The 20494-nt window shown below is 34.4% G+C and overlaps 1 protein-coding gene and 1 long non-coding RNA gene across 5 annotated transcripts in view; one reads left to right on the top strand and one right to left on the bottom strand.

The window, feature by feature from the left end:
• Positions 1-20061, top strand: part of LOC130054703 (uncharacterized) — a 33381-nt gene extending 13320 nt beyond the window's left edge. The window contains exons 1-7 of one of the 3 annotated variants that reach the window (XM_056165230.1): positions 2896-2982; positions 4253-4372; positions 6368-6597; positions 7205-7437; positions 17030-17085; positions 17179-17534; positions 18224-20061. In XM_056165230.1, coding sequence (XP_056021205.1) covers positions 6371-6597; positions 7205-7437; positions 17030-17085; positions 17179-17534; positions 18224-19070 — 1719 coding nt within the window. In that variant the 5' untranslated portion in view covers positions 2896-2982; positions 4253-4372; positions 6368-6370 and the 3' untranslated portion in view covers positions 19071-20061. Of the gene's footprint in view, positions 1-2714; positions 2983-4252; positions 4373-6367; positions 6598-7204; positions 7438-17029; positions 17086-17178; positions 17535-18223 lie in introns of those variants that run through there. The other 2 variants (XM_056165229.1, XM_056165228.1) reach the window with 2 other exon arrangements.
• On the bottom strand, positions 10203-12160 carry LOC130054704 (uncharacterized). Of its 2 annotated transcripts, none has more exons than XR_008803018.1 (3): positions 11810-12160; positions 10871-11502; positions 10203-10530 (listed from the first exon to the last, which is right to left on the bottom strand). It is a non-coding gene; the product is annotated as an uncharacterized LOC130054704 (long non-coding RNA). The 2 variants fall into 2 exon arrangements; XR_008803017.1 differs by having other exon boundaries at positions 10876-11502.
• Positions 20062-20494: the final 433 nt, after the last annotated feature.

The raw sequence follows: 20494 nt of genomic DNA, 5'->3' as shown, positions 1-20494 counted from the left end.
CACCAAATCTGGTACACTGGTACAGCATAAATAGTAGATGACCCCCATTGATTTTTAGGTTACTTGGTCAATCCACTCCTGACATTGGAAGATATTGTCTGCTCAATATTTAGAATTGGTGATGCTACTATCAATCAAATTAGGCATATATATCTCCGTTTTCAATTTTGCACCATAGGGGGGGGGGGGGCATATATGTTTTACAAACATCTCTTGTTATTACAAGCATTAACATTCCTCAAGCCATCAAAGATAAAATTTGGGTAAAGCAATATGTCAATTTGTCTAAACTTCTGATCCAACAACCATGATATGCACAAACTTTCAATCATACAAGGTCAATTAGTTGTCGAACCCAAGTATATATCTAGTTAGGCACCCTTCTGACATCCAGGGTATCTTAAAATATATTCATGCCATTAGCATCGCACATGGTTGTAACACTAATTCTAACCGGCTCGAGTACGATAGGCAGTTCAGGCTAAAAACATCCCTCTATCTCCTTTGGTTCCATTCATGCCTAGTTACGGCTCATGTATATGCAATCCTAGGTTTCCTACCAGGTAACCCATCCAATCAGTCAAAAATCGCAGACACATTGGTGCATTCAAATATTCATTGTTTGATTCAAAATATTGAGTGAATTATGGATTCATTGACCTCAAGTGTTGCGATTATCACTTTAAAGGCCCATGCCTTAAACCACACGGCATCAACTTATTAAATAGGCATAATCTCTTTTCAAACTTTCGTACCAAATATAAATTCCAGCTATGTTGGCCCCCACCAGTTGACCAGTTTATCAACTATATTGCTTTCTTAATTGCCACCTAAGTATCGTTTTCAACGGCTAGGTGTTACCTAAGTGGCATTAGTTAAAAAAAAATCAGTTAGAGGGTGGTATTGACAACACAAAAACATTCATAGTATGCTAAATGGTAGAGGGATTCCATAGGCTCAACCCAGTAAAGCATGCCCGTTTCCATATCACTCTTCGTATACTGAACCAGTTAATAGCTATCCTACCAGCAGTTTGTTCAAGCTCATACGAAGCCGCCATGTTTTCCACCGCATTTCAGTTGGCATATTTTGCATTGTTTCGGGTTGTTGCTAGTCATGCCGCTCCTACACTATTGTATAATGACGTATCAATAGGCGATGTACATATTTCGTTGTTTATAACTGGCTCAAAAACATCAATGCAATAGGGTTTCTACGTTGCACATTTTACTCAACTCACAAGCAGATTCATTGTTCAAGCACTTGCACAACTTTTTGTCCATTAGACCAATCACGTGGCCCATTTTACTGCCACCTTAATGTCAAACCGCTCACTAAATATCAACATTATTGCACAGATCTATTGAATTCATCGGTCTAGACCCCCAACACGAAATTAAGGCTAGAGGCAGATTGAGATGTGACTCATTTAATTCCTATTTTTTAAGTATACCTGTAATATTTCGTATTCTAATTGAATACCCAAGTTTGTAGTTTGCCGCACTACTGTCTGGATCATTAATTGCCTCTTCCATTATTCATTATGCTGCCCGCCACGCAGAAAAACAATTCGAAAACCCGCATATGGATCCACTACAACACAGTATTCTTTCTTTTTTTGTACGGTAAGAGTGGTATGGTGTGGAAGGAGGTGGATACAAAGGTTAAAACTATTGTTACAAAACGGGGCAAGCCTGATGCGATATTAATTCATTGGGAGGGGGGATAACACTATTGGTACAACGCCATTGGCTAGATTAACTATTGTCTATTTACAATTTTTTCTTTCACAAACTCGGTTCATATCGTCCCAGATTTTCCCCAGGCGTTACTATACACATATGTTCTCAAATATTGCAACAGACAACGCACGTAAGAGAATTATCAAATCTTTAGCTCCATTCCTAACACCACACAATGGCGAATACATAAAATAACCAGGTCTTTCACACCACACAATGGCGAATACATAAAATACCCAGGTCTTCAACAATGCTCTTCCAAATTTTACAGACACGGTATGCATTTGTCTGATATTGCTCAAGTTATGTTTTTAAACATCATCCGGGATGGATTGTTCAGCATTGTCCAAAGCAACGCTAGAATATTTCCTTAACCACACGGCTATTTGATAAGCAGTCTCCCTGTCATGGCTCGAGCAAAATGTTGCCCGCTCGTGACGGATGTCTTCATGTACGTAAACATTTCTTATACAGACATGAAGACATATGGCCGAATTTTGCTAAGCCTGCCACATATTTTGTTTCATTCCAGGTCCGTGGCCAATAATTGGGCTTATTGACATTGAATGATTGATTGATATTGATAGATTGAAATGATTGATTGATATATTGATTGATTGACACATTGCTGGATTGAAATATTGATTGATTGAAAATATTCAGTGAATTATTGATTGATTGACACATTGGTGTATTGAAATGTTGATTAATATATTGATTGATTGACACATTGGTGGATTGAAATATTGATTAATTGATTGAAAATATTGAGTGAATGACTCAAACATGCATGCACTATTGATGCTACAACATAACTATCCAAGAGTCATTGTACATCATGCATTTCATTACAGAGTGTATTTGATATGCATACTGATGGTTTGTATTGATATGAACATTGTCGTTGAATTGGAAATACGTGTATATTTTATTAAGTAAGCCATGACAAAGACTGTCAATACGTGTTATCGTTCTGTTCTATTGAAATAATTACATTCAATTCATTCACAAGGGAGTAATATGTGCATTCAACGAATGTGAAATCAATATAAATGTAGTACCAACAGCTTTTATCTTTAAAAATACATAGTTTAACAAAATACATGCTATAAAGCAAAACCACTATTCATTCCTTCCTGGTGTAAAATAAACACAAAATTGTAAAGATATGAGTATGTTTAACACACATGGCTTCAGATCTATTGCGGAAATAAAAAGACACTTGGTGTTTGGAAAAACTGTGAGTATATGTTGAAAAGTATTTATTTTAAAAAATATCTTGTCTTATAAGTTCTTTGAATTTAAGAGGTTAATTTGTCTCAAACATATAGAAATGCAAATACCAACACAACATTATACTTTCATGGAAATTACAAGATATCTCCGAGAAAAAATCTGTTTTTCTAACATATCTTGATATCAAATAAGCCACTAAAACCATTGATACAACAAAACTGAAACAATCAAGAAAATTTGATCTTTCATCTTGTAATATATGGGAGAAAATCTATGAAGAAAAAGTAAAGAAGATATATAATAAATCCGTGGAAGAGTTCAATTTTCAATAACAATTTAATTCATAATTTACTTACAAGTAATGTATATACATGTATTAGCAAGTAGAAAGATGTCAATAACAATTTCCATTATTGTGATACAGAGTAAAATATAGAAGATTTTGTATATGAATTAATTATTTATGCTGGAGCAACATGACGTAAATTGTGACGTAACATGGAAATCATTGTGATTGGATTGTATTATGCATATTATAATACTATGTACACTTTGAATAACATGTTTTTCGATTTACAAATAGAAAATGAGGTGTAAATTATTAACGAAGAAAAGAGTCTTGATAGTGTGCGCTGCTTTTTAACGAATGTTTTAATTCAACAATATGTAATAGTAAAATTGTTAAAGTGCACTATCGGATTTAAAGGTTTTGATCTTTTAAAGAATACATGTTCGTGTATATCTTTAAATCTATAATGGTGTTGCGTCGAGTGAGGACCTAGCCCTCGAATCAACGGTTGTGGGGACTAGCTTTATTATGGAATTTGGTGTGCTGAACTTCCCCCTTTACAGTTATACTTGCAACTTGTGAGAAAAAACTTTTCTATATGCGTGTATGCTTTTACATGACCCACAAATCTATACAATGTTTTCTTTACTTTTTCAAAACGGAATGTTATGGTTTTTTATGCTTACCTTGGATCTGTTTTTCGCGCGTTTTCTCTCTCTCTCTCTCTCTCTCTCTCTCTGTGTGTGTGTGTTAGATCACTTGAGTAAACTCAGGTGACCTATTGCAGGTCACCAAACAAATAAGCAGTTGTGTCATTTCACATTAAGATATTTATTCATCCGTCGCTAAGACATTGAATGGATTAAATGTCTCCTGCAGAGTTGTCAGAAGCTTTTGTAAATATTTTAAGTGACTCAAATTATCATGGTAGAATATTCTTTTAAAGGAGTGTAAGTGTATTCTCCATTGATTCTTTATATCGCAGGTCACGATCCTCCTGCCTTTTCGCAGAGTAATGTAAGCTGAATCGATATACCAGTATATATTCAAACATTACCATTAATAACTACCATTTAGAAGAGGGGAAGCGTGATTGACGAAACAGGTACGCATTGTCAATTATCGTCTTTATAAGAAATCTGTCACATAGTGCGGAATCATTTGAATTAATTCAAATTCCTGGGAATCAATTTTCCATGGATTATTGAGATTTTTGCTGGGATGTTATTTTGAGATTATGGTTTAAATATTTTGTGTTTTTTGTTTTGGTTTGAAATTCGTTGGGTATTTGCGAAAATAGACCCACCTGGACTTGAATGATTCCACGGTATTTTATAATAGTTGGGTTTAATTCAAATTAATTTAGAATTTGTTTATTTTGATTATGACCATCTCGTTGTGCTATTTCTATCCCCCTATTCCCCTTTTGAAGAAAAGGTCCGTTGGTCAACGGAGGATATGATAAAAAAGCGGCAGTTTAGCGATAGATCGCTCACTTTGTAATCTAATGGTCGTGAGTGCAAGCCACGACTCTGACAGATGAAAGGTGAAGATAATGAACAGTGATCAATCTCATAACTCCTATAAGCAATACAAAATAGATAGTTGGGCAAACACGGACCCCTGGACACACCAGGGGTGGGATCAGGTGCCTAGTAGGAGTAAGCATCCTCTGTCGACCGGTCGCACCCGCCATGAGCCCTATATCTTGATCAGGTAAACGGAGTTATCCGTAGTCAAAATCAGTGTGCCAGGAAATTTTAGTAATTAAAATAAGTACATTCATGGCAACCGGGTTTTCGTTAAGGACTCTACATTAGAAGATTTTAAATGATACCTTAAAATATGAGATCTTCTATCATGGTTGGCATGAGAAAAAACCTCAAGTATTGAATGGTCCATAGTGCCCATCTTCAGTCGAAATCTGTGACACGCCAACTGAAGCTAATGAAATCTTTATATGAGTGAACGATTTTTGAAGCGACGTAAAACTTGAAACACATTATTGAAATTAAAGAATTTCCACCAATAAGTAAATAAAACTCAAACAGACAACCATTTAATTAGCTAGTAAGTCATAAGATCAAAGGTAAATACACTATCCAAGATATGGTTACCAAGCCATAGGAAAAACTCGAGACAAAGAGTACAGTTATAAAACATCTATTAAAATACCCCCCCCCCTCTCTCTCTCTCTAGGTACGCATATCCATGTATAATGCCCTGGGCGGATTAGATCACATGATTGATGGATTGTCCGTATGAAAAAGGTGACGGTAACGAACAGTGATCAATCCTTTTAGGGGCATGATTATAGTTTTTGATGTATTGAAATTGATAGTTTTTGTTATAGAAATAGATCATTTATGAATAAATGGATTTATGAAATCGTGTTTGTGAATTCGAAGATAACGAACAGTGACCAATGTAAAATTTATACGGTACCAATTTTAATGCACCAGATGCGCATTTCGACAAATAATGTGGAGTCAAATTCGTCTAAGGATAAGAGCTCATAACTCCTACCTTTGCGTCAGTTATTGAGATGTAGGTTTGTTGTTATAAGTATTAAACACTATCATATACTTAATTCAGTATCTAAATAATTTTCTCACCAAATCATGACCATGCCCCTTTAAAGAATATGAAAATTAAGAGCAGGGCAAACAAACACATGGAAAGACCGGAAGCGGAATCAGGTGCCTAGGAGGAGTAACAGAGTAATCGTCCCCGAGATGATCGGCCGCTTTCGTCGATAACACTCTATTTTAATTAGATAAACGACGTAATCCATAAGTAAATAGAAGTATGTGAAGAACGGCCTAGCGATTGGTATGAAAGACGTCAGACAACATACGACCTAACGACATGTATTTGCAAATAAATGCATCTAAACACCCATAGAACTTGCACAGTGCTGATTTTAAACGAGACTACAGTATGTATTTTATCGGATCAATAAGATCCTCGGTCACAATGTGTTGCTTCTTGTTAATAGTGGAAACTGAGGATCATATTGTAAAAAACCCAAACATTCCTTGTAATTGTCATTTCCACAGCAGATATGACATTTAGTTTCATTTCTATAACTTTGATGTAGACGATGGTAGAAGTTGATGTATCTTTAAATGGAATTGGCCACATACCACACAAAGGACAGAATATACCACTTGGCAACGTACAACGAACAGAGCAGCGTAAACCGCTTTGCTACGAAAAATGCGAAGACCAGCGTAGACCACAGTCGGATTTCCCTCGTACGAATGGAGCGACCTTTCAAATATCAACTGAAATTAATGATCGTCCTTTGTCATGTGGAAACCATGTACAGTAAGAAAATCACCACACAATGGCACCAGGCTTCTGAAAATAACACTAAATAAAACTCCTACGGATTGTCCAAAAATATTTAGAACTAAATTTGTTCATTATTCCTAAAAATATAATTCACTTGTTAAACTCTATATGATTTTTAAATTGCACAATATGATATCCTGGGAATGGTGTCATGATGCATTTGGCTCAATCCTGTGTTTCCATTTTGTTGCTATGACATTATTCATTCCACGCCATATAAATTAAAGTGATATTTTCTTCATAATTATTTTTCAAATCATATAAAATAATATTACGTTTCATTGAATTAAATCAAAAGAAATTAAAGTAATTTGTATTCTGTTTTGTGTAGTAGAAAATAATTTGAGACATAACTCTGTTTTATAAACCACTTCATTGCATCTGTGGAAAGGAATGATGACAAGACACTCATTTCGCTCGATCAACACAAAATGACATTACAATTCGATGTGAATGTTTTAGAAACTAACGCTCACCTCTCCATCATGCCATGTATTTGTAATACGTTTTAGAAAATTTCTTTAATTTTGGTAATCAATGTAAGGAACTTAGTTTTCGTTATTCTGTTGATGTGTTACAGCATAAAGAAATACGAAGTTACTTTTGAATATGGACCGACAGAGTTGGATCGCCACAATTTGGTGTATAAGCAGCTACAAGAACTTTATCAAAAGTCTGGAGTTAAAATGGAGGATATTGAAAATCATGAATACCACTTCAATTTTTATATCCACGCCAGCGAATCCATTGTCGAAGCATGTTTTGGTGTCTTTGATTCAGAACCCAAGGTGAAACCAAGTGAACCAAATTCTGGTAATTACGAGATGGTTTTTTTCTTCTTAGTAAATTACAATTTTTGTACTGAAAATAGGAATATACAGTGATTACATATTTGTTTGCATATTTTATTTCGTCCATTTTGAGAATTTTACACGCATGTAGAGACGTCACCAATTGTTGGTGAAGTGCCACAAATTTTCATTTATGTATGTTTCTCAGGGCTGTAGGAATGAGAGGATATTTTTAGCATGCCAACGACTTTCGTGGATCGTCCTTTTTAAATGTCATATTTGAAATTCCCGTGACTTTCACTACTAGTAGGGTCTGTAAGTCTCGTTTGGTTTCACTTTCGGTTTTACTACTTCCGGGTACAACAATGTGTGGAATATATACAGTCGTAACAGAAATTCGGTGCTAATATGTAATTTGGTGTATTGTTAAGCGATCGGCTGGATACACGAGACTGGGAAAACTCTGCCATGTAGTTTATTTAGGTTCCTAGTCGATGCTACAGTAAGGAAGCGGTGGATACAAAGATGTAGGTACGTAATATTATCATAATTCAACGAATAATCATGTGAAATTAACACACGTGTGTATAAACTGACAGAATATACTGGACGTGTTGTTTAGATATTTCAGAGGGGAAGTAGGCCTACAAAAGATTTTGACAGACGAACTGATAAAAATAAAATAATGGAAAAAAATTACATGTACCACAATTTCATAAATGGGGGGGGGGGGGGGGGGGGGGGTAAGTTTTTCTTCGTTATTGATTTCAACATCTTTAACTACATAATTCCCTTCTGCTTGAAAAGGGAAAGGGACACTAATTTATTGTATCAATATAGAAAAAATCACCTTGATAGGAAAAGGGGAAAGGGTTGACTGGACACCCTTGATACTACTTGCCTTTATATAGGCTCCTGCATGATTAAATTTTGTATTGTGTTTCAAAAGAACTGGCATATATCTTTATTGTATAATTATATAAAGTGACACATGACCTTGATAAGAATGATTGTAACACTCATATTCTGTGCTTATTTCAGAAACTACAACTTAAATTTGTTGTGTAGTGAGCCACTTTAAGTCAATAAAAACAGCAACTTATGGCATATTACTTTTTTCATAGATACAAAGTTACGAAACCTGCTGAAGCAGAGGTATCTGCTTCAAACGTACATGTAGGAACCGAAGTTGATACTGCTACCAATATATCTGTACCAGACAACAATGAAGTGCATCTACATGATCACGAGTATACAGCATCAAACCCTCAACATTTAAAAAGGTACAGTGTACGATACAAGTATTGTCAATACCAGATACTAGTACATCAAACCAGAAAGTTACAACGGTTGTTAAGTTTAGTGTCAGGTGGTTTTTCTGTATTTTCTTCATTCTCATTTCAGTGTTATCTAAATTTATATGCACACCAAATTCTATAATGGTATTGTTTTTGTTCTTACAGCTTCCCTTGAAGACTAGGATGTTGTAAACTTGCAGTGAGAAATATACCTGCTTAATTAAAGGAAACCATCCTTGACAATTGGGAACATCATAATTGAAAGACTCTGGAAAGGTATGTTTTAGCGGTTCTTTAAGGAAAAATGAACAATGCACTTTCTATACACTGACTAGTTATCAATTTCACAGGTCAGCGCAATTACCTAGTAATTTTTGGGGGTATAAATGTTGCTGTATACACCATTTTCTGTGGATATTTTTCATATATTCATGAAATTTTGTTTGAAGGGATCATGGACACTGTTGGGAGTGTCCATTCAACTGAAATATCGAAGTCAGAAGAATTGAAGATTGCAATGGATGCAACAGAAGTGACCTAATATTACCAAATTGATATGAATAGCCAGTCTTTCGCTTACAGTAATTACAAGAATCGCCACAAAGAAAATACTTTAATGTGTATTACACCTAATGCAGCTCATTTCCAATCTGTATGCTGGATACAAATCTGATTTGGCAATTGTGAACCTTTGTGGCATTTTAGAGAAGTTGCAAGTTGGTGATATATTCCAGGCGGAGAAAGGATTTTGTATATTTGACAAACTTCCAAATGACATGACACTTGATATCCCATTCTTTCTTACAAATAAATCCCACTTCTCAAAAGAGGATGCACAACTTTGCTATAAAATTTCCAGATGCAGAATCCATGTTGAATGGGAAAATGAGAGAATATTTTTTTTTTAAAAATTCCTTAGCCATATTCTATCATAGTATAGATATTGATCTGACGAAATATTTCAGCTTTGTGTGGCCCATGTGATTTTGTAGGTTCCCCTTTTGAAGGAGATTGCAGATAAATCCTACAAACTTATTAGATTAATTGCATATATATATATATATATATATATATATATATATATATATGTATATATATATATATATATATATATATATATATATATACTTTAAATCTGCACATACCTGCCACATTGAATTTTTAAAGTTAAAAGTAATGAATACCATATACATTGTATATGCAATATAACTTTTCTACATATTTGTATAAATATAAAGCCTTTTATATTCATATGAATATAAAGCCTTTTGGAACGTCTCCATCAGAATGAAATATTCTCGAGAGGGACGTTAAACAATATACAATCAAACATAAAAGCCTTTTGTTCTCATTCTGAAGGTTTTCAAATCTGCATTATTAAAAAAGAAGTAAAATCCATTGTATTTAGTAAATGCATGTAATTTTATGATTTTTGTAAAGCTGGACACTGTGTCTATACATATTTTGGTTCATCTAAAATAAGAAAAACTCTGTCTATAATGTTTATTCAATAAATATACATGTAATTAGATGACTTTGATAGATGCACCACTGATATCATAATAAAGTATATGTAAATGTGGTTATGTGTGTGTGTTTTAGACTGCAAAAATACTTCATTATTATAATTAAACTCTATCACGCTTAAAAAGTTGACCATAATGCATCTTTGTCAATGTGAATTATTTGAGTGTCACTAGGAATCCACACTAGCAAATCACAGCATTGGGTGTCTTTCAGGTGTTGTTGTCATTGAATCTGATGCCAATATTCATATTTTGTTTTGAGGTGCAGCGAACCATCCCTTGCATCACATTCTAAAATGGCAAATGTCATTACATGTCTTGATAAAATATACATGATTTACAAGTGCTCTGATTAGTGGTGAAAGTATTATAGTGCAATATGCATACTTCTTTTGACATAGATGTACTGCAGTATTCAAAACTTGATGCAAGTAAAGTTTATAAAGAACATTAGCAGTTCAATATCACAATGAAGCCTAAGTAGTATTTGTATTTCATTCATAAAATGTTACTTTAAAGTTATAATAAACTTGGATACATCCATATAATAATATATATGAATACATATATGTACAGCTAATGTACATGTATTAGGTACCATACACATAATTGTTCAATCTATAATGCTGACTTAACAAGAGGGAAATCCCAACATTTGCACAGGCCTCTTTAATTGTCATTGTTCGAGCTGAAAATGGGCACTTAGCCTCAATTAAGAATTTCAGGGGTTGCTGAAAATGGCCCGTTGCCCTGCGGAATGAGGATGCATTTAATTCCTCCATTGTTGCTGTGACCTTTGACTGTGCCGACTTTGGATGTTTTATCCAACTACTGGCGTATTTTACATTGAGTAGTTTTATTTGCCTTCTTATATCTGAAAATTTCCAATATATCTACATGTAAAAATTTTATCTTCGCAGTTCGAACTCATTTATTACTTACTTTGGGTACAGATAAGATAAGTTTATTCCAATTTGGGCCCAGAGGGCATAACAGCAAGACAGTTTATAAAGAAAGAAATTTCTAAAAAGAAAGAAAGTTTACAACATATAAACTTATAATTATTATAATCATAATAGATATAGATCCAAACATGTATTGACAGTATTTTTATCTTTAAATTGTGTACCTGCCTTTGAAAATTTGCTGCCATATGAAGATCGACACTTATACTGCCCCAGTATGGGCACACTGACATCATACATCCACATTAATGATGACTGCATAATGCACAACACCTTTATCCTCAGATTCAAGACATATCTATAGAATAATTTTCAAATATTAAACAATCTTAACCAATCTGTGATGTAACTGATATAGATAGGCACATTTAATGCGCTTTGTTTATTGCATATACAACTGTACACTGCAGGTACGTACATGTAGTATCGTTGTTCACCCCCCCCCCCCCTTCCGATCTCCCCAGTACGTTCGTATAAACACAAAGCAAGTTTTATGCATAATCCGTTTTTATTTTTAAGTGTTAATATATTTTCAATTGGAATGATTTGAGAATATAAAAACGTATCGTACATCTCTCTAGCTCATAGATTACGCTTTTACCAACCTGCTCTTTATCTGCAAGACGTACCCTCGTCGATGCTTGTACACTGGCGGTTATTACACGTAATTCGTCAAACACGAAGCAAAGAATCCTCGACGACTCCACTAATGGTTCAATTCCCATGTTTATCTCGTTAGAACCTCCACACAATCGATTGATAACGCTATATCTATGTATACCACTCTCTACACAGTGCAATCTGAGATGTTGATGTACCCGGAAGTTAATAATCTCGCTAAATCTCGGCAATCACATGACGAGACTTACAGACCCTATGGCAAACGCTTGGCGAAGGAAAAAGTATTACCTAAAAGTGTAACATCATAATAATAAGTATGGCCAGCGCCAGCATCGAACCCGAGCCAACAGGCTACCCCAACCGGTAGAGTGATTGCTAACGACAAAAATCAGAAACGGAATACTAAGGTGGGCAATCTGTCAAATGCGAGAAACTACATGTATGCATAACAGAAATTAGGGTCGGAATCGAAAGTCTATTAATAACGTTTATTATTAACCTATTTCATTCAGGGCATAGTTCGATCATCAATTATAGTAACTAGAGTTACACCATAGTACGATCAAAATGCCTATGGTCGAAACCGGAAAAGGTGTTATTGCACATATCTAGTATATCAATACAGCAATCTATGCTTACAGAATGGTTAAACGTTAGTAAGTAGACATGCGCACTGAAGGTTCGGAAACAAGCTAGCTATAGGCATGCGCAATTAAGTTTCGGAAGTCAACCGGACAACTACTATGGTTGGTGATCGAACTAGGCCCAGCTTCCCTCAGGTGTATTGTAAACAACTCATTGGGCCGTGCCTTATTGATATTTTACACTTAATGGCGAGTTTAACAAGTATTTTGGGCTGGATAGTTTGGAGGGGGTGGGTAATTAATACTAGTAATTAATACTAGTACATGTATATCAAAGAAAAAATGCTTTGTTGAGAATTATTTCACATTTTGAAATTCACCTATCAACAACTCTACCTGGTGAGGCTGGTCAGCGACGTACGTTGTAACTTGTTTGAGTGACAAGAGATTGGCACTAAAGTCCCGAGTATACAGGGAATCAATGTCCATACTCTTTTAAAACGTATATCTTCAGAAAAACGAAATTGTAAATACATTCAATGAAATTCGTATGATAAAAAATGTAGAGATGATTTATCAACTTTTATGTTTTATCCTACATATTTCATTGAAAATGTCTTCTATTTGAAAAATCATTTTGAAATCATTTTTGCTCTAATTACATTATGTAATATGAAACTTAAAACAATTAGTACAAAATATCTTGACATTTATGATTTTTAAAACTTTGACCAACAATTGCAGAAACATGCTCAGATGACTCAAATTTTAATATAAAGTTTTAACACCTGATTTCCTTATAAATCTTTTGTAAGAGTGGAACAAAACCCTTTGGTGTGATGTACGTTTTTACAGTCGTATAATACATGTATGTATTATGGTTCAGGGGAAAAAATAAGAACGAGAACAGAAACCGCATACATTTGTGTCATTTATAGTGTAAAGGTTGGTTTATATTGACTTTAGATAAATTTATGAAAATAATGTAGAAATGGGATTGTTGTAATTGAATTCTGTAATTTTAAGAAATATAAGTTGACTCAGTTATCATGTTTATGGCACAATGTTGTAGTCTGATTATAGGTTGCATTGAGATAACAAAAACTGCTACTGTGTTTTACACAACCCATGTAGATACTAGTTTATGTAATGTTAATTGAGAATGACTTCTTAATTAAATCATCACTACGATCGCTTATCTGCAACATTTTTTTAATTGTTGCAACTCGTAAGTTTAGATACTTTATTAACTGTGTAGTGTGTATATGTACAACTCGTAAGTTTTATTAGATCTTCTATTAACTGTGTAGTGTGTATATGTACAACTCGTAAGTTTAGATCTTCTATTAACTGTGTAGTGTGTACATGTACAACTCGTAAGTTTAGATCTTCTATTAACTGTGTAGTGTGTACATGTACAACTCGTAATTGTAGATAATCTATTAACTGTGTAGTGTGTACATGTACAACTCGTAAGTTTAGATCTTCTATTAACTGTGTAGTGTGTAGATGTACAATTCGTAAGTTTAGATCTTCTATTAACTGTGTAGTGTGTAGATGTACAATTCGTAAGTTTAGATCTTTTATTAACTGTGTAGTGTGTACATGTACAATTCGTAAGTTTAGATAATCTATTAACTGTGTAGTGTGTACATGTACAACTCGTAAATTTAGATACTTTATTAACTGTGTAGTGTGTACATGTACAACTCGTAAGTTTAGATCTTCTATTAACTGTGTAGTGTGTAGATGTACAATTCGTAAGTTTAGATCTTCTATTAACTGTGTAGTATGTAGATGTACAATTCGTAAGTTTAGATCTTTTATTAACTGTGTAGTGTGTACATGTACAACTCGTAAGTTTAGATCATCTATTAACTACGTAGTGTGTACATGTACAACTCGTAAGTTTAGATCATCTATTAACTGTGTAGTGTGTACATGTACAACTCGTAAGTTTAGATCTTCTATTAACTGTGTAATGTGTACATGTACAACTCGTAAGTTTAGATCTTCTATTAACTGTGTAGTGTGTATATGTACAACTCGTAAGTTTAGATCTTCTATTAACTGTGTAGTGTGTATATGTACAACTCGTAAGTTTAGATCTTCTATCAACTGTGTAGTGTGTGCATGTACAACTCGTAAGTTTAGATCTTCTATTAACTATGTAGTGTGTATATGTACACGGAAGAGTTCTCTGAAGGTTGATTTTTTTTTAAATTATACATTTAAATTACCCCAAACAAGACATAGAGGAACAAATGGGCAAAACAAGTACACATTTGTAACGGACATATTTACAAAACAGGGGCAGATCCAGAATAAAAATAAGGGTGGGAAGGGAGGGGTTGTGACTCATGTTTGTACCTTTTCCATCCAGAAAGGGTGGGCGAATAGCCCAAAATTGCACAAAATAGATTGAACTATCCTATGATGTGTCACTTTATACATGTATTTTCGCATTTCAACACAACGTCATTACACAGTTCAACCTATTGGTGTTTAATATTTTCATAAGTTGTTTCCCTTTCGAATTTAAGTACATGAAAACTTTCAGTTGAAATAACTTGAATATACACTATATAAGAATGCTTTTGTGTTTATTTGACAGTTTTTCATTTATTTCTTCATAATGTTTTTTATATTTTGTTCGGATTCAATGTTTTCGACTGCCTTGATGTTCAACATGAAATTTATGGACTCCTTTGCTTTCCTGTAATTTCGTTTCGTACTTTCACTTGCGTTGATAGATTTGTGTTGAGCTGACCTATTCCCCACTTGTCACCACTTTAAGTATGTCCTTGGGTTTCTGCATATACCTATAATAGAATAAGATATAGAGACATCAATTTTCAGGACACCAGAAAATTACTTATTTCTCTCTCTCTCTTTGATTTACATGTACATGTATATATTTCTTTGGTTTTTGAGATAGTTTTAACATTTTTTATCATAAAACTTTTAATCAAAGTACATACTTCAGAGCTTAGGGATCATATTACACATTGGTATTTATTGATAGTTAGAAAGAATAAAAATACTAAAACATCATAGAAAACTTTCAATCTATTTAAAATCAGACTTCTTAGATCCACGCCGAAATACTATGCTTAAGAAGCTATTGTGAGCGTATCTCAGGATCTGATTTTAATTAGATTGAGAAAACTTTGAAAACCGGAAATGTTTAAAGAAACCTATATATGATATTGAGAAGGTGTTCCAAATATTCTAATCAGTGACAGGTAGTTTCAGATACTAGTCAGGGCAACAACTGTATCAGGTTTTGTGTCTGGTGTTAGAGTGACCAATATTTTCCTATAACGGGGGATTTTGACTTTGACCTCATTATCAGAATGGTCATGTAGTGCTTCTATATGTAAAACTTATACGGTGCCAATTTTGATGCACCAGATGCGCATTTCGACAAATAATGTCTCTTCAGTGATGCTCTGTTTTTATTATGATACCACTCTACCAAGTTTTAGATTTATAAAAAAAAAACCCCAACAAGTACCAAGTGTGAATGTCTATCAATCAAAGGGTCTCGATAGTATTTCAGGAAGCGTTGGGGGTATATAGAGGATGCCTGCTACTATTGCAGACCATTTAATGAAAGAACACATCATAGCATAACTGATGAAAGCATGGTACTTTTTGAAACAAGGGAGGGGTAACATCTGTAGTCGTCTCATACAATATGTCATATACAACATTCGTTATCATATTTATTCTGTATTGTAATTATGAATATGGCGAATTTTGTCTTAATATGTAAATAACTGCATTTGAAGTTACCGAAATGTGCCGACTCGGTGACATGGCATACGATACATGTATGTTGCTCGGTCTTCGTTGTCGGAGCACACGGTCTGTATGCAGTGACGCCAGATGCATCAATGTCTTTCTGACACTCTCCGAGGGTAAATAGGTTCGTTTTCTTCAGATAAGGCTTAAGAGTAGATCACACTCTGTCAGAATATTGTCCTACACTGCATAAAGTTTTGGATCCCCATATTCCGCGTGCTTGACAACGCAGCGCCCCAAGCGAAATCGAAACATTCCGAGAGGTTTTAAAATGTTATATTGAAACTTTTAAAAAAAAACCATTAGTTCAGAGAATGACTAATTCATTTGTTTAATGTTATATAATGATATACATTCATACCCGCTTTGCTGTTTTAAATTTCAAAGGGACTACAAGTAGTGTTTTGTGTCTATTTGTACTAAGTGTGAATTCTCCATGTTCATAAATATTTGTCCATAATTTTGGAAAAAGGCGAAATAAATCAAATCGGCTTTGTACACTTGCTAAACACGTTACGGTGACCTAGTATGCTAAGTTTGGAATCATTTTGTGAACATGTACCTATCACAAAAATTCGATTTTGTCTGAATTTTACGTGGAACCATACTTAAAAACAGAGTCCCATGTCGCGACAGGCATTGACACGTTAAAGATCCCGCCTGTTACGGACATTGGTCTTATCATGGTACTTCACCTACAGCTGGTGACGTCTCATTATTGGTGAAAAAGTCTCGATGGGACTTAAGACAATCAACCAATCAATCAAAAGAACCAAAGTTACATATAATAATCTTTTTGAACACATTTTACAGAAAGATCGAAAAGAGTACATATATTTTATACAAGAACCCGTACTTTAATGAACGAGGTAAGTGCATCATACATAAAGCTAAAGTGTATAAATATTTGTACATATTACTACATAAAGTACAATTTTCATTTCACTGAATTACAATTACAGGATTTTATGTCAGAATGCAGAAAACTGCTACAGATCATTCCTTCAGACTTCCTCTTCTTTGTATTGGACGACGACAACGCTCAGGAAGCGAGAAAGATTTTAGATGGAATAAAAGTAGACCACAGGAGACTCATCCTCCTACACCAAGAAAAAACCGCCATCTATGACAAATGTTATGAATGTTTGAGAGCAAATCTGTCAAAATTAAAGAAAAAGATTAAAGAGAAGGGAACTGCGATGGAAAACTCCGAGCAGCATCTTATAGAAATAAGGCGTCTCTTATCACGTGTCGATAAAAGATATATCAACGAGCACAGCAAGGCCTCATCAACACTACCAGAAGATTGTCTGGAGAGGTACGTACATCCTGTATTTACTATATTATTAACTTTACTCATGTATAGATCATTTTCCCCTTTGTTATATGTTTCGCCGATATGCTTTCCATCGTAGATAACATACCGTGGTTATGATATATGAAAAAGAATACATAATAAACAAATGAAACATTGATTTCTAACGTATATCTCGAGATACATGTACTTCATTCACAACCCTTGCACAAAATAATATCATGAGCTATACACGTTGTCCAGCAGGGTATGCCACAATGGGGATGAAAATATATTTTTGAAATAACCTTCTGAACTCTCTCATTTTAAGAGACACGAAATTCGGAAACCACTATATATTTCAATTAGCAACAGTTCAGATCTATTATGAATGTTGTCGAAGATTATGATAGGTTGAATATGAAGGAGAAGACCTTGACACTTTGTCACAATGGATAAAGAGTATAAGACGAATATTGATATCTCCTATTAATATACGTTAAAACAAAAGTGCTTATCAGTTATCTTTCTATGTTATGTAAACCAGACATAATGAAGTACATGTAGTTATATAGGTTACAATATTTCAAATGATGGAAAATATACCTGATCTGTTGTACTGTGTATATAAAGAGATTTATCTTAAGCATCTTTTACATTTAATGTCATTGGTATGCTAAATAGTTATTTTGACAAATGTATGTATTTTTAAGGTTCAGGAACAACAGCGACATTGCATATATCATAACTGATAATGCCATATCAATTTACCATAAAAAGGAATACCTAGAGGATGCTACTTTTACTAAAGCACTTGAAGAAATAAGACAAAACTTTACACATGTGGAAACTTGCATTATCAAGACCCCTTGGGATTTCGTAAAACCACAGATGCAAGTTTCCCCCGGAAACAAACTTTTTGTATCAAAAACATCACATGGAACGTTGGGAATATTTGGAAATTTAAAATCCCCCAGCTCAACAAGAAGCACTGCGATAAGTGGTGGTCATGTTATATCGGAAAATTCGAAAGCTTTCATAGACATTGGCGATGTTCGAAAGGAGCTTGGAACATGCATTTGGCCAAAGAATCAAAATGACAGTTTTTCTGTAAATATTCCCGATATATCTGTTATTGTTTTGAGTGATGATATATTACGACATCTCGAAATCCAGAGCGAGCGTATCGAAGTATTTGACAAGTGTTTGAACAATCTTTCATGCAGAAAGGTTTACAAAATTGGTGCTACTACGGGAAAAACGGAGGGAGTCATATGCGACATCGATAGTTTGGATGTGTTCGGAGTTAGCGATGCAGTGCTTGTAACGCACTGTGATCCAACAAAATCATTTTCCGACGAGGGCGACAGTGGCTCCGTAGTACTAACAAAATTTGGAAGAGATGTTGTGGCGCTAGGTGTAATATTTGGAGGAAACATTTTGACACAGAAAAGTCCTAATGTTCCGAAGAAAGCGTCCTTCGTAGTGAGTTTGAAAAAAGCACTGGTAAATTTTGAAGAGGCGAACGAAAAACAGAAAATTGAATTGCTGAAGATGTAATACGATGGTAATCGTCTGCATCTATTCAAAATAATGGTCACCGGAAAACTATTCAGTATTCAATACCGAGTATTGGACGGTCCAAGGTGCCTAAAAGTCTTTGACATGGTTTTTAGTGAGTTCCATAACCTAACGTGTTATTGGTATTGTTGGTAGTCATTTGTTTGTCATTTAAATACCGGTACATTAATGAAAAGGCGACACAATTTAAATTACACGCGGGGATAAAGGATCCAAGAATTCAATAATTTGGTCTGAAAATGAAATATTGTAATCTACACTAACCCAACTATCCATGCACAGAAAGAAAGCGAGCATAATGTGGAATTCTTCAATTCTATATTTTTCTACATTCGTTTCAATTTCCGCTAGGACGTGTAGTCTAGTAGATTTTGTGAATTTCCACCGGGCCGTGTAGTAGATATTGTGAATTTCCGCTATGCCGTGTAGTAGATATTGTGAATTTCCGCTAGGCCGTGTAGTAGATATTGTGAATTTCCGCTAGGCCGTGTAGTAGATATTGTAAATTTCGACTTTGCTATACTTGATATTTACAAATGTAAATGAAATGAAAATTCGAATTACGTTCTTGTTGAAATAAACTATGAAAAAACGCCACGGAAAAGGGGGAAATTGTAATGGTAAAGCCAATAAATTATTTTCTGTGAGAAAAGATGGATAACAAAAAGACGCATCAGCTCTAATCTATACTACCCTGCAGGGTATATAAACTAGACATGTCACCAACTAAATTTTGTCAGGATTCTTCATTTGCTGCTACCACTGACCGTGTTAACAATCGGGAGGATTCAATATGCGAGTTAATTCAGAATGTGTCTATTAGATATAAATGTATGTGTACCATCAGTGAATGCTTGGAAATGGAAAAAAAAACCTCTGGTTTTGTGATACTTCAAATAAAGGATTTCTATGATATTTCTGTTAATGTGTGAGAAAATTGAAAAAAGTGAATTAAATGATTAAAAATCTTGTATTAAGTTTTGATTTGACCATGTAGTGTTGAATTTGTCAAATATGCACCCCTTTGATCTTCTTAGTTTCCAACAATGTATCTGTGCCTTTCCAGTAAGTCTGAAAACTTAATGGACGAGCATTAAAATCATACAGGACACCCATTTCTACAATATGGTGGAACTGGACTTAGAATTAGATGTATCTTGCTTTTGATCCCTTCGTTTCTTCCCAACAGATGCTATATTTTACCGGAAGTATCGAAGGCTAGCCAAATCTTGAAATAACGTGGTCACGTTATATAAAATCTAGAATAAACACGCGTTCGGTCATTATTTATATAGAGAAAAAGACAAGCAAAACCAGTTTAAACTTTATTTGGCGAGTATTGGCCGTGGCATAAAGCAAGAATTTGTGGGATGCCATTCAATAACAACTTATATGAGCAAATC

The sequence above is a fragment of the Ostrea edulis genome, chromosome 5, assembly GCF_947568905.1.
Source record: "Ostrea edulis chromosome 5, xbOstEdul1.1, whole genome shotgun sequence".
Lineage (NCBI taxonomy): Eukaryota > Metazoa > Mollusca > Bivalvia > Ostreida > Ostreidae > Ostrea > Ostrea edulis.
The sequence above is the reverse complement of the archived record's forward strand: the minus strand, read 5'-3'. Positions and strand labels throughout refer to the sequence as shown.